This window comes from Perognathus longimembris, chromosome 10 (genome assembly GCF_023159225.1).
Source record: "Perognathus longimembris pacificus isolate PPM17 chromosome 10, ASM2315922v1, whole genome shotgun sequence".
NCBI classification, from domain to species: Eukaryota; Metazoa; Chordata; class Mammalia; order Rodentia; family Heteromyidae; genus Perognathus; species Perognathus longimembris.
The window spans coordinates 67,927,720-67,949,473 of record NC_063170.1 but is presented as its reverse complement, the minus strand read 5'-3'; the positions used below and the strand labels follow the sequence as shown (position 1 = coordinate 67,949,473).

General features: G+C 52.9%; 1 protein-coding gene across 4 annotated transcripts in view; it reads right to left on the bottom strand.

Annotated features, from left to right (window-relative positions):
• Positions 1-904: 904 nt before the first annotated feature.
• The window catches only part of Mtmr14 (myotubularin related protein 14), a 43,512-nt gene continuing 22,662 nt past the window's right edge, over positions 905-21,754 (bottom strand). The window contains exons 8-19 of one of the 4 annotated variants that reach the window (XM_048356244.1): positions 21,167-21,237; positions 20,107-20,181; positions 14,667-14,733; positions 14,288-14,373; positions 13,965-14,041; positions 13,730-13,766; positions 11,630-11,700; positions 11,069-11,127; positions 10,779-10,917; positions 9,922-10,101; positions 4,458-4,613; positions 905-1,491 (exon numbers count right to left, since the gene is read on the bottom strand). In XM_048356244.1, coding sequence (XP_048212201.1) covers positions 1,308-1,491; positions 4,458-4,613; positions 9,922-10,101; positions 10,779-10,917; positions 11,069-11,127; positions 11,630-11,700; positions 13,730-13,766; positions 13,965-14,041; positions 14,288-14,373; positions 14,667-14,733; positions 20,107-20,181; positions 21,167-21,237 — 1,202 coding nt within the window. In that variant the 3' untranslated portion in view covers positions 905-1,307. The remainder of the gene's footprint in view (positions 1,492-4,457; positions 4,614-9,921; positions 10,102-10,778; positions 10,918-11,068; positions 11,128-11,629; positions 11,701-13,729; positions 13,767-13,964; positions 14,042-14,287; positions 14,374-14,666; positions 14,734-20,106; positions 20,182-21,166; positions 21,238-21,754) is intronic. The other 3 variants (XM_048356247.1, XM_048356248.1, XM_048356245.1) reach the window with 3 other exon arrangements.

Genomic DNA, 21,754 nt, shown 5'->3' with positions numbered 1-21,754 from the left:
GTGTCGGGGCCGCGGCCTCCCCTCTCCCCGGTCCTGCCTTACCTGGGTCTCTACCTGCCCAGCTCCAGTCGGCCGGTGACCCTGGGCAAGTTTCCCAGCATCTCTGGGCTGTCTCCCACCGAGAGAGGCCCGGAACACCTGCCTTTTGGGAGATCCTCAGCAATCCAACAACAGGAGAAATAAATCAGTGGCCATTGATGAAGACCTTGCTCAGGCTTTTGAAGACTCTGTGTGTGTGTGTGTGTGTGTGTGTGTGTGTTCCAGGACTGGGGCTTGAACTCAGGGCCTGGGCACTTAGCTTTTTCGCTCAAGGCTGGCAGCTTTGCCACTTGAGCCACACCTCTTTCTGGCTTTTTGCTTGTTAGCTGGAGTCTTAAGGATTTGTCTGCCCGGGATGGCTTCAAAAAAAACTCTCAAGCCTTCCCAGGCTCCAGGATGACCGGTGTGAGCCACCAGTGCGCAGCCTCCCTGGAGGCCTTTAGACACCCCCAATGCGGCCTGCTCACGCCCCAGTGTCCAAGCGCAGCTTCTGGCCCTTCTCTCCAACTACTGCTTCCCAGACCCAATGCCAGGCCCATCACCCCGGGGGGAGCGGGGCGCAGGCTCCTCACTGTTAGAGATGAAGTTCCTCCATCTGGCAAGTGAAGGCCGCAGGCGGTCCTGGAATCTGCAGACCCACAGGTGACGGGGCCACCGAGGGTCCCCCCAGTCTGTGGACGCCCCTCCCACCGCAGCTTCGGGAGTGCGTGGCCACCTTCAAAGCTCGTGAAGGACAGAGCCGACTTTCTAACGACCTTCTCAGTCCAGGCCCCCTCTTGCCCCACCAACCCCCCCCTTCATCCAGCACAAGGATGAGAACACGTCAAGTGGCTGGAGAGTAACCAAATGAGAAAGCGTAAGAAAGGCAGTTCCAAAAGACCTTGGCTTTATTTTGTGATTGGTGTCAAGTCGCCTCATTCTCAGTGCAGATGACCCCTCCTCGCCGGGAAGTAGGAATGGGGGGGGGGGGGGGGCTCCTGCAGGTCAGAGCCTCCGCCGGCCCCAGGGAAGCCCCGCCCGTTCTGAGTTGATGGACTTCCGCGGAGTGGGGTAGGAAGAGGCAGTGACCAGGGGCGGCGGTGACCAGTCAGGAGGCCGGGGTCAGAAAACCCTGTCCTGAGCCCTGCTCAGCCTTGGGGCAGCCATGTGCACAGTGGAGAGGGGGGTGTGAGGCTTGCCCGGAACTCCAAGTACCCCTTGGCTAGGCATGGCTTTGATTCCGCTAAGGCTCAGCTGAGAGAGGAGCAGGAAGCTTTGGGCTGGCCGCTTCACAAGGTGGTGGTGCTGGTGCCCCGGAGCCCGACACCGCGGACAAACTGTTCCAGCAGACCCCCAATGGCACCGGAGGGGCTGGGCGCTGCTGCCCGGAGCCCCACGGTGCGGCTGTACGCGGCCAGGAAGGCTGAGCGCACCTCCTGCAGCCGCGTCTCCCGATCGCTCAGGGCTGCGAGCCTATGAGAAAGGGGCGAGAGCAAATGAATGCTTTAGACCAGACAGGGTCCAACACCCCACCACGCACACGCACCAGTCCTGGGGCTCGAACTCAGTGCTTGGGCACTATCCCTAAGCTTCTTTTGCTTAAAGCTAGGGCTCCACCACTTAAGTCACAGTTCTACTTCCATTTTCTTTTCTGTGATTAACTGAAATTAAGAATCTTACGGACTTTCCTGACCAGGCTGGCTTTGAACCTCAAGCCTCTTCACAGCTTCCTGAGTAGCTAGGACTATAGGCATGAATCTCTAGCACTCAGCAAGGATAGTAACTGTTAGGGAGCACTGACCTGAACTTTGTTGTGAAAATGCCTATCTCTGTGGTGGTGTGGAGGGAGGAAGCAATCGTTATTGGCTTCCATTCCTCAGGTATAAGCTACAGTTCAAGCCCCCCCGCCCCATGCCTGCCAATAAGCCCCTGCATCTGGAAACAGGACTCAGCCTTCTTGAAGCGGGGACCTGATACTATTTGGGAGGAAGCTCTGGCCTGCAGAGCCCAGGGCTCTCGGTGCAAACCATCTGGCTTAGCTACACCTGACCCTGTGGTTGCTGGTAAGACAAGGGTGTCGGCTTTTCCAGGGGACGTGTGCTGATACTTTCTCCATTCCTGGCCTTTCTGGACACTGATAGAAGCCTCTCTTCTCCCCTCATCTGGCATTATGGACAAAGAAGCATAAAAACTCATGCTTTTTCAAGTCCATACGAGGCTGGCTGATAGCAAGGCCTGAAGTTGGGCGACTAGTACATGCTTGTAATCCTAGCTACTCAGGAGGCTAAGATTGGAGGATCAAGGTTATGTGACTCATCTCCAATTAATCACCAAACAGCCAGAGGTGGAGCTGTGGCTCAAGAGGTAGAGCACCACTTGAGCAAAAAGGCCAAGGGATAGTGCCTAGGCCTTGAGTTCAAGCACCACGACTGGAACTAAATAATTTTAAATTAAATAAGGCCCGAGGTGCCAGCCCCACCCACTGTGGACTCAAGGTCATTCCTGGCATGAGGTCTCCTATTCGCTGCTGGAGGTCCTCCCAGGGCTGTGGATGGGCCCCCAATTCTCATCCACTTCGGCACTAGGAGCAGCCAGGACCACTAACCCGCTCCAAACTCCTCCACACCCCCAAAACGATCCCTGGTAATCTGACAGCCACAGCCACATTCCCAAGCCCAGGGTATAGGTGAGCAGATGGAGGTCTGAGGACCAGGGTAAGCATGGAGAGGCCAGGCAGGAGCCCAGGAAGTATGTCAGCGGGAGTGATCTGGGAAGCAGAGAGAAGCTGCAGGCTCGAGTAAAGGGAAGTCCAACAGCTCCCGCAGCAGCACCAAAAATGAGCTGGTGTGGGATTCCTCTGCCGTGAGAGTGGCCCTGAAGTCCCTGCCGTGTTTGGGGAAGACACATGGCCCCGCAACTTCACTTTCTATTAGGTTTCATTTGAGCTGGCACCATGAGTGTGTCCCTCAGCTTCCAGCCTGAGTGAAGAAATGGACACCTACAGGTCTACACACGTGTTCTTACTGCCTCCCACCCCGGGGATGATGGAAGGAGAAGGGACAGAGACCAACCCAGCCGGAGATAGAAAACCGGAGCCCAGACAGCAGGCAACAGAGCTAACGGAGTGCCATTCCCTATCCAGAGTTGGGCTAAGAGGTCTGGGGAAGTCAAGGCTGAGATCTCAAGACAGCTGGTGGGCAGAGTAGCTAGGACTAAGTTTCCCTGCTAATGAAGCCAGAGGGGGACTTCACCAAGAACTGACAGAACCCCAACCCACCATCTTGGAGGCTTGAGACGGACTACACAGCTGTTCCCTACAAACTTCCCAGACCTAGATGGTCACCTCTGAGGCCCAATTTGCAGGGTCTGGACTGGGTGACCGGAGGCAGGCACTGCCACAGCTTCCAGCTGGGGGAAGGGAAGCTGACAGAGGGCAGGGAAGTCTGTGCTGCTCTCAGATGGCTCTCGGGACATTCTGGCTCAACAGGAAATTCCTAGTGAGAAGTCCAAGATGGGTTTTGTTCTTTGAAAATCCAAGCTCTCTTGCTTCAGATGTAGATGCCTAGTCAGGGGCGGTGCGGGCACAGTCGGCTCAGAGACACTTTGGTGACTTCCCAGCGGCAAGGTCTGGCTGCCCCCGCCTGCCTTTGGCTGACCACCCACCTACCCGAGGAACCTTGCTTCCCGACTGACAGCGCTCACGGGTACGAGCCGGGTGCAGGTGGCAGGGGTGGTCTCCAGCCCTCGGTGTGGAGCTGAGAGAAGCTTGCCGCTGGGCGCATGTGGGGATCAAGCCCTGTTCCCAAGTCACCAGAGGGGGCCCTGACATCTGTAAAACAGCACCGGGCAGGGGGCAGCGGCTCACATCAATGTCTACATCCTACAAGATCTGGCAGCCCAGATGTGGAGCCTGGGAGAAAGGATTTTTTCCGTCATGCAATCTAGAATTGTCATCCAATTCTTTTTCCTGCTCAGAGGCAAAAGTGGCACACAAGGTGAGTGTGTGAGGAGGGGGCAGGGAAGTCGCCGTTGGTTCTGCTCAGAAGCACAGACCAGGGCCGAGCGCCACTCTGGCTATAACCTCCATCATACACACCTACCTTGCTACCCCCACTGTTCTGCCTTCAAAGGATTCTCATGTCAGGCAAAGCCTTGTACAGAAATAGAACCTTCTATAGTTACAGTCCAGCCAGCTTTCCCTCAGGGCACACCTGACACACTAGATGGTTTTGGAGGCTGGGAAGAGTGAACGTGAACCCTAATGCAGTTCCTCAGCGGCCCATAGCATCCTTGGCACCATGGGAAGTCCAGCAAGCTGCAAGCAGGGACCCCAAGGTTCCCTGGGGTTGGCCTCTGCCTTGCTCCTGACCAGTCCGGCCTGCTCGCTGGCTCGTGACAGGAGCAGGGGAGCATCCTGCCTCCTCCAGCAAGACACTTACAGACAACTGTTAGGGAGCTCATCCGGGAAGCTGAAAGGGAGAGAGGAGTCTGTGTGCAGGACAGCCCGTTCCTGAATACTGCCACAGCCTGTTACCATCTGCCAGCTGCCAAAGTCTGTGGAGAGAGAGGATCCGGGCAGGGGATGGTCCACTGATCTGGGGCAGAGAAGAGAGAGAGGGGAGATGATGCAGTCAGTCATGTGCCTGACAGGGAGGCCTGCGGGGGACACAGTGGCACTGGGCCGTGTCTGCAAGGTTCTGTCAGGGCATCTACAAGCCAACCACTTCGTTCACAAGTGCCAACAAAGCCGGGTTAGTAGTACCCGAGAAAGAAGAGACTGTAAGGTCCACCTGGATACAAAGATAGTGCTCTGTAGAGCAGAATAGAGAAGCAAAAGAACCAACGCAAAGCAGGGAGAAGAGGTGAGTGAGATCCAAAGCCTGGAGCAAGACGTGCTCGCCCTGGTGGCTGACGCAGCCCGAGGAGGGAGCAAGGCTGGAGGCTGGGCCCGGGGCCCCCATTCTTCCTGACATGCAGATGTGCAGGGTGAGAAGTGCAGAACCTAAGGCCGAGATCTGATCCGAGGGGAGGGAGGACAGGCCTCTTGGGAACTGTGAAGGGTGGTGACCTAGATTGAAGAGTAAGTGGATGGCAGCCCCGAGGTCCCCCTTCCTCTGCAGGGCCTTCTAGGGCCCAGAGTTTGTATTCAGAATCATCACTCAGCACACGCATGGGCTATGCCCAGAGGGAAGGGATGAATCAGGCAGGCAACCAGACAGCTTCCTCACGCCTTTTTCTGATGGAGGTCTGAGGGAGGAAGGCTGTGCTGGGACTCTATGGGCTGCCACCTCCTCCCTCCTCACAGCCAGCCCCTCTCCTCTGCCCAGCAGCAGCCTGGACAGCAAGCAGCCTGGAGGTCGGGAGAGGACAGGGAGGAACCAGGCAAAGGGCTTCCATCACCTACTGCAGGTCCTGATCCCCAGAGTGCATTGTCTTTGATGTGTGACTATTATGTACAACAGTGGAAGGGGCCCTAGCAGGGTTCCAGAGCAAACACTCACTGACCCTGGCCTACCCAGCTGGCTGGCATCGAGACCTCCTAGGATAGACACCCCCTCCACCCCGCCCCGTGATCCTTAACCATCCTGCTGCACACAGGGAAGTGGCAGCCAAGACGCCAGTTATAACACTTGCTTGAGGTCCAACAGCCAATGAGCAAGAGCTTGGTAAACTCAAGTCTGATTGCAGATTTGTCCTGAAACAGAACCACCTTGAGATGAGGGAGAACAGATGGATTCTTACGTTAAAGCTGTGATGAACTGGAACCCCCTGTGACATAAAGACTGGCCACATTCATCACTGTCCTACGCTCTTCAAGGTCTGTGATGGCACCATTAGGGTGGAGAACAGGACACAGTCTGCTACCTGAAGGAAGCCTCTAAGGGCCGACAGAGCAGGGCTTCCTTGTTTCTAGATGGAGAAACTTGGCTGGGCTCAGGCAGTCTGTAAATCAAAGAGACAGCTTCCTAGGAGAAGCCTGCCCTGGGCTTCTTCCAGGCCGGGCTGGGCCCTCAGCCAGCCCAAACCCCCTAGAGGCAGAGACTGGCTCCACAGTTTCTCCTGTGGATCAAACTACAGAGACTAGGAAACAGTCTCTAATGACCAGTGCTGAGGGGCTGGCAGTTGGGAAGGTGAAAGCAAGGAACAGAGTGATGCTCCCTCCAACCAGTTGTAGGCTTGTATAGTATCACTTGAGTTACATTCTCCAACTCTTTTGTTTTTGAGAGAGAGTGCCTTGCTAAATTTGCCCAGGAGCTGCTGACAGCAGTTTGGCCACAAGGAAGGAAGATGGCCAGAAGACCAAGCAGGCACGGGGAAGAAGGTAGGAGGAGAGGACGACCACAGGGAAATGGAGTGAGAACCTGAATCAGACTACACATGACGGTTGGACTCTTCCATATCTTTCTCTTAAACTAGCTTGAACTAGTTTTGGGTGTGTTTTCTGGTACTTTCATTTCAAAGTATCTCAGCCAGCCAGTCTGCAGTAGAAGACTTGAAAATACAGAGTTAAGATGGACCCTGAATTTGCCTATCTTAGGTCTCTGATTACACACATTAGAAAGTGGGGACCCAGGGGCTGGGAATGTGGCTTAGTGGTACAGTGCTTGCCTAGTATGCATTAAGCCCTGGGTTCAATTCCTCGATACCACAGAAAAAAACTGGAAGTGGTGCTGTGGCTTACGTAGTAGAGTGCTAGCCTTGAGCAAAAGAAGTTCAGGGGCAGTGCCCAAGCCCTGAGTTCAGGCACCAGAACTGGTGAAAAACAACAAAAAACAAAAAGTAGAGACCCAAATTCATCAAGTGACATGCATAAAGTCATGAAAGGAATTGTTACTGGAGTGACATGAGGCTTTTAGGGGATCTGTATGTCACCAAATCCAAATCAATCCTTCCCAGAGCCAACTGGCACAGTTCCCGAAGGATGCTTCCCAACAACAGCCCCACACCAGGCCTGAGTGGATGTGGACAGTACCAGGCATGAGGCCTGGCTCTCCATCACAGCCCGAGCACATACCTCGTCCTCTACTTGAGGACTTCGGTCTTCCAGTTTCCTATGTCACCAGCTGCTTCTCAGCTTGCCTGGGGCAGGGGCCCCAGCACAGAACAATCGGGTAGGGGGCAGGAAGTGTATATTGTACAGAGGAGCCGGCTTCTCTGCCTCATAAAGACACCCTGGGTGCTGGCGGCTCATGCCGGCAGTAATCCTAGCTACGCAGGAGGCTGAGATCTGAGGAGTCTCAGTTCTAGGTAGGGAAGTCCATGAGACTCTTACCTCCAGAAGTAGAGCTGTGACTCAAGTGGTAGAGCACTAGCCTTGAGCACAAAAGCTCAGCAACAGCGCCCAGGCCCAGAGTTCAAGCCCCAGGAGTGGAGGGCGGGGGGGAAGAAAGGCAGCCTGGGACAGAACTCCCTGCTTCTAATGAGGCAGTTAGCAGGTGGCAGTGGCTGGGGGAGCAGCTAACTGAGCAGTGGCGGTTGGTTCCTGTGTTGCTACTTAGCTATTCAACCAGGCTGCTGGGCACCCTCAGCCAAGTTCATCTGCTCTGCAGGCAGCCTTGGCTTCAAGCTGAGCTCAGCGGTGGCAGCATCCTCCTCGGGCACGGCTGCTGCTGCGCAAGCAATCCCCTTTGCCCTACAAGAGGTCTGACTCCAGAGCAGAGACCGAGGCCACGCCGAGCGGGAGCAGAGTGACTTCCTAGTCAGAGCTGGGGGAGCACATGAGCTCAGGGCACCTGCCAGCTCTGTCGGTGATGCTTTAGCGGTGGCGAATGGTACTGAAGAGCCACCTGTCCTTCCTGCGAGGGAGGTGGCACCGGGGCTCCATGGAACTTCCCTCCCAGCCTGGCAACACCGCACAGGGTCTGTGCACAGGGGAGTCCAGCTTCAAGAGAGAGGCTGGCGGCATGTGGAGCATAGAAAACCCAGAGCACAAAGGCTGGGAGGGACCTATGGCCGGCCCAGGTGGCTTTCCCAAGGGGCTGATTTCCGTACAGTGCTTCCTGCCACATTAAAGACCTGATTGGCTACTAAGAGGCAGAGCTGCTAATGGCTGGATCCCTCAGGAACTTAAAGATAAAAGAGACTAAATTAAGTTGAATGTTAATAGAAATACATAATTAGACTGCTCCAAATCAGAATAATCTAGTCTTTCAAAACCTCTGGCAAACACATCAAACTCAGAAGAATCTGGTTGGCTGGACTCTAGGCAGGCACTCCCAGAATAGAGCAGAACCACCAGACACCTCACAGCAAGGCCCCATGCCTTATCTTTAAGGGTCCAGCTATGCCAGCCTCTGCCTAGCCCAAGGTGCAGTGCTTTGAGGCTAGGTGGATCCCCTAACTTTTCTCAGCCTCAGAAGGAGGTGCCTTGGTGGTCAAGACTAGACCAACCACAAGCCCGAGTTACCCAAAGGAGGCAAAAACACCATTCACGAGAGGACTTCCTAGGCCTGGGAAGTGGGATCTGAGGCAAGAAAGGGAGGCTGCCCAGGTGGGGTGTGGGAAAGGGTACCCACGAAGGGCAGCGTGGGAGTGCCCAGCCGTTGTCACCACTGGACTGGGGCAGGGCTCAGGAGATAAGAGGACTCTTCTTTTCCTCCCTTTGCCCGGCAACACTTCACAGGGAGAAAAGGAGGTAGGAACCCCGGAGCGACAGTCACAGGCCAGAAAAGTAAGCGTCCCACAGCATCACCGCAGCCCCTGAGCAGCCCCAAGGAGAGCCAGGTGTGCAGAGGAAGAGGCGAGGCAGGGTGCACAGGGATGTGGGTTTGTCTGCCTGGCACTGTCCCTGGTCAGCTGCATTTACCACACCCCCTGTGGGGCAGAAGTCTCCTGATCTTGGTTTAACAGACTCAGCTCTGGTACTCACAGACAGCACTGGGACAATCACCTGCAGGGGGGAGTGCACAGGACCCAGACTGGCCATTGCAGCTGGAGTTCCTGCATACCTACAGCTCACCTGCCCTGTCTCCCCATGGAGGATGATCTGGCCCTTCTTCCTTCACTCCCTGCTTTTGTCCAGAGCAAGGAAGAGGATTCCCGAAGTTCTGGAAAGTCTTTCTTTGTAATAGGTCTATTACTGGGGAGGAATGAGCCCAAAGTTACATGAACATTACATGGCAGAGCTATGCTGCAACCTGGGATGGACCCCAGAACCCATGCTCCTTACACCCTGGAATTCTCTGAGGATCTTGGAAGCCACAAACGGCTTTGTTCTTTCCAGAAGGACAAGATGTTCTCAAAGTGTGAGAAAGCACAGTGATCCATAGGATTCTTTCCTTGCAGATGTGAAATGGAAAAAGTGGTATGGTCAGCCGGGAAATGCTGCCCTAAGGATCAGACCATCCTCCACTCCTAAGTCTGTGGCCTAATGCTCAATTTTAACCAGCTTGCTTGGCCACACTCCTACACATTCTGGCTGAGGTGCTGCGTTTCCAGGTGTGTAGGGATGCGGTGGTTCCCCACAGTCTCATGTGACTAGCTCTATCCTACCAATGTGGACGTGGAATGTGAGAACCAGAGGGACTCAGAGCCATCTATTTTGATTCTTCCATCACAATGCGGTACCCAGAGGGCAGGAAGCACACGGAGGCAGCCCTGACTCCCAGTGTGCCACAGTACAATCACTAGACTCCTTGATTCCCCTGTACTGGGCAGGGCTGCGGGAAGGACTCTCAAACTTCTCTACAGATCAGCCCTGGCTTTGTGTTCCAGCATTAACCCATCCTCCAAACAGCGGACCTGGCAGCTTCTTTACTGGGTTCACAACCCAGCAGGCCACATAACAAGGAATCCCACCTAGGATATGGCTAGAGACACCAGCTCAGGTGCAGGAGCCCTACCTCCATCCTTGGAAGCCGGAAGGTTACCTACTTCCCCAGCAGGGGCCCTGGGGCTCCTCACCTGGGTCTGGGAACCTCCAGGGGACTGCTGCCCATCCTGAAAAAGTTGTCAGAATGGTTTGAGGATGAGGAGCTGGAAGACTTGGCTTCAGCTAGCCCAGGGTGGGAAGGTAGGCGGTCTTCCGAGGGCTGTGGCCGGTTCCAGAGCACACTCTGTGGGGAGGATGAGCAGCTCTTCCTCCTGAGGTGGAAGAGTAGGACTGTCAGCTGGAACCCCAGAAGGACCCAGCACGGGGGCCCAGGGCCTGCCTTCTGTCTACCGGGAAGATGCCACAGGCAGAGGGCTCCAAGGCCCAGGCATCAAGGGCTGGAACTTTATGGAGGGACTGTGGCATCCAAATTACACTGGCCCACCAACCTCAGACTATATGCCAGAAAAGAATTCTTAGGATAATAGTAACTCCTTGCTTCCCTTTCTGCAAATGCTGGCAAACTGCTATTTGTCTCAGGAGAAAGACATTAGGGCCTCCGATTCCATTACATTCTCCACGGAGGGACTCCTCAACGGTGTTCCCAGTTATTAACCATCATTTCACATTCTGTTGCCTTTTTCTAAGTTGCCTTCCCCCTCCCCCCAGGCACAGAGTACAGGGAGCTCCTCTGCCAGCAGCCTCCGAGACCTGGCCGCTGCTTCTTGGTCCCACGGGAGGCCAGACCCTTTATGCTCCTGGGCCACCATGCAGTGCCCTTCATCAACCAGATGGCTGGCCTCCGAGGGCCGTGCAGACAGCAGGAGATAGAGCTGTGCTCTTGGGCCTTCTGTCAAGGGCCCCTTTGTTCCTGGGGCTCCAGCCTGGTTCCCTGGGGCTGATGGCCCTGCGCCACAGCTGTAAGCTCTATCCCAGTCTGGCTCCTCACCAAGCTGCCTGAGTCTGTGCTCCTGCCGGGACCAACTCCACAGCCTCATAGGTGAAGCTCCCCAAGGCCCCTGGAGAGCTCTCCATGACCAGCGAGAAGTCACTGCCCAGGCTGGTGGTACTGCCTCGGTCTTTTCGTCCTGAAAGAAGCCATAACGTGCCGCAGGTCAGCACATTGTTCTCTCCCATCACCAGTCCCCCACCTCTTCCACGCCAGCGGGCCAGCGCCGGCGTGGGCTACACTCAGAAAGCTGTGCTGAGGTGGGGAGCCCGCTGGGGCCATGGACTCACTCAGCATGCAGATATCTTCCACGGTGAAGCCTGCATCCCGGGCTGGCAAACTCTTCCTCCTGGAGCAAGAACCCAAGCAGGGAATCTCAGTGCTAGCTGGGGTTTCCTCTGTTCCCAATCTCCAACCCTGCCCATCCTGGAGGATAGCTTCGACTCCCTGGCAACTCAGAGGAGGTGCTACCTAGAGGTAGGCCTGTCTGGGTTCCATTCTGTTTCTGTATGCCACATACATAAATGACTTCTGAAGTTGGCACCCCCACCTCCTCTTTACCAGCTTGGCCTGTGAGAACACAAGTCTGGCCCAATGTGCTAGAAGCCTTGGGTAGGAAGGCAAGCAAAAACTCTCAAGTCCTTGGGGGTCTGGGTTCTAAAATAGTTCTCCCTGCAGTATCATGCCTGCTCTCTTTCTCACTAGAGATCACTCATTGCCCCCTTGGCCCAAGGACCCCCAGCAGGGATGCTTGGCCTGGCCTCTGAGGGAGGGAAGGAGGGAGAGAGTGCCAGAGACTTTGGGCAGGTAGAAGTGATGACTCACCTGCTGTAGAGTAGGCCTTTGCTTACCTTTGGGTTTTCAGTGCAGAGAACTCCTCGGAGGTGATATGCTTCAAAAAATTGAAGCAGAAGAAAAAAATCTAAAGGGACAAAAAACAATATACAATAAGACAACCTTCCCCAGAGAGAAAGACTGAGGTGGCAGAACTCCCAACAGTGGAAAGCTGGTTGTCCTGGTAAATCTCTCTGCCAGAGAAGGAGCCGCCTTGAAGGTACTCTATTGGATATTCTGGCCCAGGAATGGTGTAGGGGTTGGAGGAAGCTCAGCAGGGTCTGGTAGATAGATGCTGTTGGGCTGGGCTGGGGTAAAGGAGGAAGGAAATGAGAGCCCAGGTCAGAATTTCCAAGCCCTCTTCACATTCAATACACATTCTCAACCTGTCCTAAAGGATGAAGACCACAGATTAGCAGCCCAGGGAGTGAAGCTGGCAGAGGGCAGCAGGGATCCCAGAGATCTTGAGACCAGGGATTGACGACAAGAAAGCATACAGTAAAGGAAAAGGGATTGCATGGCAGAGGTCACTCAGAAACAAGATCAAGAGAACTGGAGTGGAGGTAGCCATTATTTGGCTTAGTGTCTGCCCTGCTCAAGAACTGTGAGGACCAGGTCTTTAGCAGTACTGGGGTTTGAACTCAGGGCCACACCTCTTAGCTTGGGAGGTGGGCACGCTGCCTGCCATGAGGAACTCCCCAGCCAGTGCCCCAGGCCAATGGACTCCAGGCTGTATACTCAAGGCTTCCATCTGTGTGGTCTACAAAAGCCTCTCGTAATCCCCACAAACCCCTTGGTTCATAGAAGCACCTACTGGGTATCCTACAGGGCCCCAATTTTCTCAGAAAGAGCAGAGGATTGCTCAAGTTAGGTCAGTATGAAAATGTTGCATTACATAAAATTAAGGACTTTCAGTCTTTAATGTGCTAATGTGCTCTGTGAAGCTCAAAGGCAGGGTAGCTAGCAAAGCTGCTTAACAGACCTCGTTTTAGTCTGCTGCTTTGCAGGTCATTGTCTAGGTCTGGGGAAGTGAGAGAAAAGCCCCCACCCTGGGGATCAGCTACAGAGACTCTTGCACATGGTGAGGGACTCAGGGCGGGAACTCTGACCCCACTCAGCTCAACTCTATCACAGCTCCAAGTCTCTGAAGGTGGCATCTGGTCTGCTCTGGGGAACAAGGGAGATGAGGTGGAGGACAGAGTGTCCTGAAACAGCAAAATCCCCAAACAAGAGGCTACAAAGAGACTCTCTGCCCAAATTTTAATGCCAAAGTTGCTTGCTGTCTCTGACAGTTCACAGAGGCCTCTGAGGACCAGGCTTATAAGCTCCGCAGTCCTGGCAGATGCGATAAGTGCTCAGAAGAAGAGATTTGGAAGAGAGAGGAACAGCTGAGCAGCAACAGAAGGAGGAGGTGTGAGATAAGATGCCCAGGAAGGGGACCGGCTCAGGAAGATGAGAGAGAAGAAAGACGCTTCACAGAGCTGGGGTGGGGATACGGAAGAGGAACAACTCCCATGCTGAGCACCTGGGTCCCTCAGTGAGGTGTCAGAGACTCAAAATAGGCCATTCAAGGTCACCGCGGCAGGACAAGTAGGGACAGATATCCTTGGGCTCAACTCCAGGTCTGTGTGCTGGGGAAACAAGCATATCAGGCAGGCAAAGATTTGGAAGCAGCGTGAGAAGATGCCGGGCACAGCAAAGAGGAAGGACAGCAAAGGGTGTGGATGCAGTTCAGCAGCAAGGAGCGAGCCAGGACCATGGGTGCACGGGTGGCCTTGGGGCTGAGAAGGAGCAGAAGGTCAGAAGTGCTTCTGTGCTTTAGCTGTGAGGGGCACAAAAAGGACCTGCTCATGGGTGTGAGAGCTGAGCATAGAAAACCAGGTCACAGGAAAGAAGGAAGAGAAGTGTCCAGAGGGGTCCTAGACAGCTTGGTAACTGCTCGGTGCCCAGGGCTGGCTCTGTGGTGCAGGAGGACCCCGAGGCCCAGATGGGAGCTCTGTGCTCCTGTTTCTCCCACCATACTGGGTGCAGCTCCCACAGCGTGTCACCCAGACAGTCCATCCTTCTGTCCTTCCACCAGCCCTGAGCCGTGCTCACAACCTGTAAGAGGCACTCACCTCCTCTCCTTTGCTGAGCCGATCTACCAACATGTGCCTGAAAAAGGAGAATGCATAAGTCAAAGGGAACCGTACTACAATGAAGGAAGGGAGACCTGGACACCAAAGACACACAGTATCAGGCGAGGCTTGTCAGTTATCTGTCCTTCCCAAGGGATAGGGGAGCAAACTCTTTTCTTACTTGTGACCCTGACATGGCAGCCACCCAAAGTCCTGGTTTCCCACAAAGGCTTACCCAAAGAGGAACCAGTCATAGGCCACAGTCAGGTAGAGGATCTCAGCAGGCTTCAGGGACATGTGGATAAGCCCATCCTGGAAGAGACCAGAGAGCTGCCTTCCCACCATAAGCTTTCTCACCCTGGGAGTGCCCCCCATCCACAGACTCGCTGATGGCACGGGCTGGCAAAGAACCCTAAGACCAGGGGTCAACACGACACCTGCAAGTGGCTCCCTCACCCCAGATCTCTGCCCCCTGGAGGTGCTCCGAAGGTACCCTAGGGGTGGAGCTTAGCAGGGCCTCCTGAACACCCCCTGGTCCCAAGGGCCAGCCATACTCACAGCCCACAAGGAAAGGCGCAGGAGAGAGATGAAGAGCGGGGTCCGATCCCAGCCTGAGATACAGTGCACCAGCAATCCACTGTCATCTGCTTGCACACCACCAACGGCGCCCAGGGAAGAAGCAGATAGGACTGATGAGAAGGGAAGCATCGCCATGCTGGCTACCTAACCTCCCTGCTGCCCTCTCTTCTCCAGCCTCGCCCCACAAATGGGTGCTGGCTTGGTGGGAGCTGCCTTGGCTGCAGCAGCTTCTCTTGGTGGCAGTCCTTGTGGCTTCAGGGAAGGCATCTCGCTCCCACAGTGTAACTTTAGATGGCCCTGCCCCAGGTCCCTGCCTAGTGTTGCTCTGGTGGGAGGGCTCGGGGACAGACAGACTCACCATCGCTGTTAACTATAGAAAGCAGCAGTTTCAGGTAGTTTTGTGTTTGTTGCACCAGGTCCCAGCTCTGTGGGGCAAAAGAGAGAAAAGGGATCTAGGAATAAATGTTAAGAATGCATGGGATTTAAATTTTGGAATTTAAAGTATTCTGAAAACAAAATGCTGGCCTGGGATGGTGACACAGGCCTTTAATCCAAGCACTCAGGAGAGAGAAGGGTCACAAAGCTCCACAGCAGCAGGGGCTGCCAACTAACTAAAATGTTGGTTGGAGGTAGAGCTCAGTGGTTGAGCATATATTTGTGCATGGACAAGCCCCTGGGTTCTATCCCCAACACCAAAAATAAAATCGATAAGCCTTATTCTGGGGCCAGAGACGAGGATTTTGCTCTCAAACCTCAGCTAACCTAAGACACTCTCCAGAGACTCACTGGCCCCAGGAGACCTTTCTGCCTCTCCTTGCAATCTTCACATCACAGAAACCAACTAAAGCACCAAACTTTCTAACACTTTGTGTGTTATCAATAACAAAGTTTGAATTCAAGGCCTTGTGCTCTCATTTGGCTTTTTTGCTCCTATCTGGTGCTCTACCACTTGAGCCATGCTTCGCTAATCTATTTCCTTATTTGGGCCAGTCCTGGGGCTTGAACTCAGGGCCTGAGCACTGTCCCTGGCTTCTTTTTGCTCAAGGCTAGCACTCTACCACTTGAGCCACTTCCAGCCTTTTCTGTGTATGTGGTGCAGAGGACTCGAACCCAGGGCTTCATGTACGCTAGGCAAGCACTCTCACATTCTCAGCCCTAATCTAGCTTTTTTGATAAGAGTCTCAAGGACTTTCCTTCCTGGGCTGGCTTTGAATGGACAGTCAGACCTCAGCTTCTTGAGCAAAGGTATGAGGTACTTTTCATTGCTCATCACTACCTTTCTTCTTTCCTTTTTTGGGGGGGTGGGGGGGCAGGGTCTTGCCATGTAACCCAGGCTGACCTCAAACTTGTAATTCCCTTGCCTCAGCCTCATCAGTGCTGAGGTTATAGACATGCACCACAATGCCAGATTATATATTTTTTATGAATATTAAATGCAGTCTATTTGGCAGATAAAAATCTTTTAGACAAGAGACTTACATGAGGTGGGAAATAGGAAATAAGAAAAACCTGTTCTAAGCCCAAGTGAGAGGTCTAGACCAAGCCCTGTGAAGCAACCTACTCTGAATCTGGGATTCCACGGAGGGGCCTGACCCAGTTCTGCAGAGCCCTTTTCCCTGGCTGGGGACAGCCTCTGCTCTCTATAGACACAACTGCCTATCAGCTTTCTGGGCTGTGTGCAGAGGGCTGGGCATGCCAGTAAGAGAGCACTTCCCGGAGGGGAGGGGAAGGCAGTACCTGTAATTGCAATGGTTTTCCCAGGAATTCAAGCAGGCTCATTTACCTGACCCTCCTGCACCCCCAGAGAGTTGTGACCCACTTTTCAGTAGCTCCAGAGAGCTGCTGAAGGGTCTCTGAATGCGTGGAGCTTGATATGGGAGGCACACCACTGCCAAGAGACATCTATCATCAAAGCAGGGATTCAAGGAATAGGGAGAAGCGGAAGGGGTGGGGGCAGAAGCCTCCCAGCAGAAGTCCAGTGAAGGGTGGGCAGGCTGAGGAGAAGCATAGCAGCCAGGGAGGGGCAGGGATCAAGGTTGGATTTATGGAATGCCAGCAAGCCGGGCAGCTCTGAAGGAGGTGCCTATAATCAGAGAGAGAAAGCACATTCCTAGGGCTGGGGACAGGAGCCACAGGACAGGGAGGGTGATGGAGAGACAGCCCAAGGTCACACTGCCAAGCTGAGGAATGAAAATAAGTCCACATCTTTAGTCATATGCTACACTGTAGGGACTTTTGCTACAACACAGAGTGAAAAACAAGTTTGAGGGACTTCTCAGGAAGGCCTGGGGAGAGCTCAAACTTCCTGCCACTCATCCTCCATGTTCATGAAGCCTCTGGAAGCAGAGCAGGACAAACATTATACTTAGGTTCCGTTCTACCCTTGTGGCACTTGTTCTCCTGCCTAGCAAACGCCTACCTTCGTTTCAGGGGCCCGGATTGTTTTCTATATGATGCGCATGTGACAAGTTGGTGCCTCTCCCTGGGGAAGGCTAGGGGGCTGTTCTGGCAAGGCACACATTCCCATCACCATTCAGCCATCTATCTATCCAACCCCTTTCAGGGGCAGCACACTGTGTGCTCTTGGGGGCCTGGTGCTAGGGACAAGATGGTGAATAGGAAGACTCTAGCCGTTTTACAGGGTCATAGCAGTAAAAGACAAAGTGACCCAATGCTGCTGTGATTAATTGGGGAGCCTAGCTTGATTAGTGGGGACCATCAGAAAGGGATCTTTAGTACTGGTGGATGGGCATATAAGTAGATGGAGACACATGCTTATGGTGGAGAAAATAGCATGTGCCAATTTGGGGAATGCACTTTTTCTCCAAAGAGTTGGAAAGAGGCCTTTCAGTGTATCTGGCAAAGGACCAGGATGTCCAAACAGGACAGTCAAAACTGCATGGAGTTGGGCTGGGAATATGGCCTAGTGGCAAGAGCGCTTGCCTCCTACACATGAAGCTCTCGGTTCAATTCCCAGCACCACATATATGGAAAATGGCCAGAAGGGGCGCTGTGGCTCAGGTGGCAGAGTGCTAGCCTTGAGCGGGAAGAAGCCAGGGACAATGCTCAGGCCCTGAGTCCAAGGCCCAGGACTGGCCAAAAACAAAAACAAAAACAAAAAAACTGCATGGAGCTGGCAAGTCTACCAGGTACTTTTTGGAATATATGCTGGGGATCATGGAGGATATATATATCCATATATATATATGGAGAGGGAGAGAGGGAGGGAGAGAGGGAGAGGGAGGGAGAGAGGGAGAGAGGGGGAGGGAGAGGGGAGAGAGAGGGAGAGAGGGAGGGGGGGAGAGAGAGAGAGAGAGAGAGAGAGAGAGAGAGAGAGAATACGAATGAACGTTAGGAGTATGTGTATACTAGAGCCTGAACTTGGGGCCTGGTGCTCTGCTTTTGGCTTTTTCCGCTCAAAGCTGGCACTCAACCACAAGCCACAACTCCACTTTTTGTTTAGTTTATTGGAAGTGAATCTCTCAGATTTTTCTGTCCAATCTGGATTCAAACCTCAATCATCAGATCTCAGCCTCCTAAGTAGCTACAATTGCAGGCGTGAGGCACCAGTGCCCAGCTCCACTGTGGGTTTTAAGGCAGGGTGACAGAGGTGGCCTGCTTTGTCCTCTGAGTGTTATTTGCAAGGCTCTCCTATTAGCACATTATGTTCACAATTTTCATTTACTCCTCAATGTGGCTCATGTCCACATGGGAGGTGCACTGAAGTGATGGCCTGGACAAGCCAGTACACAGAGATGGATGGAGGTAAAGACTGGAGAGTTTCCCAGGGGCAGAGATTCAGAGAACTATTGGGGCTTGGTGATGGAGAGAGAGCATCAGGTCTGAGCACCTGGATAAACGGTGGCCCACCCTGACATCATTTTGGACAGCAGGCTGCATAACTGACATAACTGACACTTGCGTGGATCATAGAGACCTGACTCAAAACTCCCAAGTATAGATGTCTTGAGAGGAGGTACCTGCAGTGGACAATAGACAAAATACCCAGGAAGATGAAGACTGAGGTCTTGAAACCCCAATACTGTGTGGCAGGGGAGGGCAGAGCCTGTACCTGGCTCAAGATGACCAGTCAGCTGGGCAAAACTGAAGAGGTGGCCTTAGGGGAGGAAGCCTACCTCCAAAGTGACTGCAATTTTATCAGTGTTTATTATTATTCTAAGACATAATAAACTCTAGCCAGTGGCCCATACCTCATGAAACCCTGCCTGGCACTTTTATTCAGAGAACACCTGTACCTAGGGATCCTGTTAGGGCCTAGAATAGGAGCTGCCAACCCCACTTTTAGGAGAGAAGTGAGGTCCTCTGCCCAAAGCCACAGAGCCTCTCAAGAACTGACCATGTTGGGGCTCATAGTTAGACCTTATTTGGTAAGTAGTTCCTCAGATTGTACTTGCATAATGAAAAAACAATGGTGTTTTAGGGACCAGAGGGTAGCTTAGGGCAGGGTCTAGCTGAGACCTCTACACACAACAGACTAAGACATGGCCTGTAGGTTCCTCTGGAGATTTTTTGTCTAGGCACAGCCTGGGATGTGAGACCAGTGGACAGGTATGTTTCTGCACCACGCCTCCAGACCCAACCCAAATACACCACTGGTCTGCTCTCCCCTTAGTACTTCTTTCAGAATACCATTGCAGGGGGGGCCTGACATTACTCTTCTGCACTTACTCAATAGCTGCAGAGCACCCATCCTGTGATTAGGGTTGAATACACAGAGATAAGATAAATAAGTTGGGGCTGGGAAGGTGGCTTAGTGGTAGAGTGCTTGCCTAGCATGCATTAAGCCCTGGGTTCCATTCCTCAGTATCACATACACAGAAAAAGCCAGAAGTGGCACTGTGGCTCAAGTGGTAGAGTACTAGCCTTTAGCAAAAGAAGTTCAGGGACAGTGACCAGTCCCTGAGTTCAAGCCCCAGGACTGGCAAATAATAATAATCATAATAATAAGTATATCTTCCCCCCTTGGGGGGAAGAGGGAGAAGCTGTCAAATGTAGGTTTGCCTTGCCTCTCTGAGCAAAGGAAACCTCAAGGTTGTGTGGGAGTTGTTCAGATGAGACAGAGGAAAATCTTGGCTATTCAAGCTCTAGGCTCTATTCCTGTTTCTGTGCTGGAGATGCATACATAAACCATGGGTCCCCCAATCCTCTTGGAGGTCACAGAATCAGTGGAAAATTCCATAATAGATGTGTGTGTGTGGGGGGGTGTAGATTCAGAAACTGAGGAAGCTGAGAGTTGGCAGCCAAGCAAAGAGAACAGGAAGTGAGGAAGGGGGTAGGAATAAGGCTACTTGTCTTGTTTGAATAAGTGGCAAGAGAGACCACTGGAAGCCTGTAGGACAAATATACGGATGTATTCAGTACAACAGGGCCCTCCCGTGGTAGACAGTGACAGGAGAAAACACAATGGAATTATAATTTTAAAGTTTCTATAATCAAATGAGGTCAGACAGCTCTGCACTTTCTTGGGCAGGACACAAACTTGAAAGGAAAAATGAAATAAGTCATGAAGTAGGCTTCATGCGATCCCCTGCAAAGAGAACCCCCTGGTGGAAGAAAATCCTTGAATGAATCACATTCAAAAAGCTGACGTTCTGGGCCAAAAGGCAAGAAGTAAGAAAGATAGAGAAGAGGAAGGAGGGGAGGGGAAGAGAGGGAAAAAAGAGGGAGAAGGAGGGGGGGAAGAGAGAGATCACAGTACCAAGCCTGCATCAAAGTCTCATGATCCAGAGTCCCCTGGTGTCCCACCACCCTCCTGGCCTGCTTGATCAGGCCCTCACCTGATACTGGCTCCAATCAATGTTCAGAGAGTGAGTCAGGAAGTCGGGAATACTCAATGGGGCATCGACGTAGTCCTGGGAACAGAAGGATACTGTGAGATGTAGACTGACCACTAGCAGAAGCTCTAGTGACAGGTCACAGCTCGGAAGCTGTGGCTACCACAGGCAGGTTCTCTTTCCACAGTGCTTGCCTTCTCCAGCCTAGCTGCTTGGGCTATTCTGGGGCTGAGAGCTTGAAAATCAAAGTAACCAGACCACTGCGAGTGAGTAGTGTTTGCTGCTGTAATAAGCAAGATCCATCTGCACCCAGCCTTCAGCAGGCTCCCTGTACCTGCTTTGTTGATTAGAGAACAAACACAATGCTGATCTCACTCTATGCAGGAAGTGAGCTGAAGAAGAGGAAGAACTTTTCCTACCTTGACCCTGAAAAATTATCTTACACAACGGCAGACATTAAAAAGGAAGAGGAACAGGGTGTGGTGACACACCTGTAATTTCAGCAGTCAGGAGACAGAAACTGGAGGACCATGAATTCCAGGCCAGCCTGAGCTAGAGGGAGACCCTGTCTCAAACAAACAAAGCTAAAACACGAGCACACACAAACTAAAAAGGGGACAGGAAGAACAAAGCATGTATTTTTTGGTTTTTGTTTTGTGCTGGTCCTAGGGCTTGAACTCAGGGCCTGGGTGCCATCCTGGAGCTTTTTTGCTCAAGATGAGTGCCCTACTACTTGAGCCACAGATCCACTTCTGGCTTTTTGTTGGTTAACTGAATGTAAAAATCTCACAGACTTTCCTGCCTGGGCTGGCTCTAGATCGCGGCAATCCTCAGATCTTGGCCTCCTGAATAACTGATTACAGGTGTAAGCCACTGATGCCCAGCCCAAAGCATGTATTTTAAGAATCTAACGGTATAGACAAGAAGAAAAAGAAATCATGAGACTACTTTAGGCAAGGAAATAAAGGAAAATGGTAGTTATTTTCCCTCAAAGAGATGTAGCTAGTTGTCTTCCTTAGTCTCCTTTCACAAAGAAACACAGGTTAAATATTGCTGCTCATACCTGCTTCCAGTTAAATATGAGCCCTTCCGCCATGTAATCCCGGTCTTTATATTCTTTGAAAAATTCACAGCCTGGAAAAGAAGGCAGAGTTAGGATACCCTATGTCCTACTGCAAAGGCTAAGACTCACCCCTGGCCAGTCCACAGCCCTGGTCCTGAAGGACTAAGGGGCCAGCAGCTTATATACACAATCACACTGCTGCCCCAGACAAGGTTAAGGCCACCTAGCAGGAGCAATGGCAGAAAGAAGCAAAGAGCAAGTCCTTGGTAACCTCTGGATCCCAAGCTACATACTTGCCCCAAGTTATCACCTGGCCCCACTGTTCCATCTGCGCTCCCTGGGCTCTGGTCACTTCCCACCACTCGCAGGGGTTCTTAGTTCCAATAGCTTGAGTGTCAGCCTCAGTGTGCAAAAGCATGGCTCAGGGGCTGGGGATATAGCCTAGTGGCAAGAGTGCCTGACTCGGATACACGAGGCCCTAGGTTCGATTCCCCAGCACCACATATACAGAAAACGGCCAGAAGCGGCGCTGTGGCTCAAGTGGCAGAGTGCTGCTAGCCTTGAGCGGGAAGAAGCCAGGGACAGTGC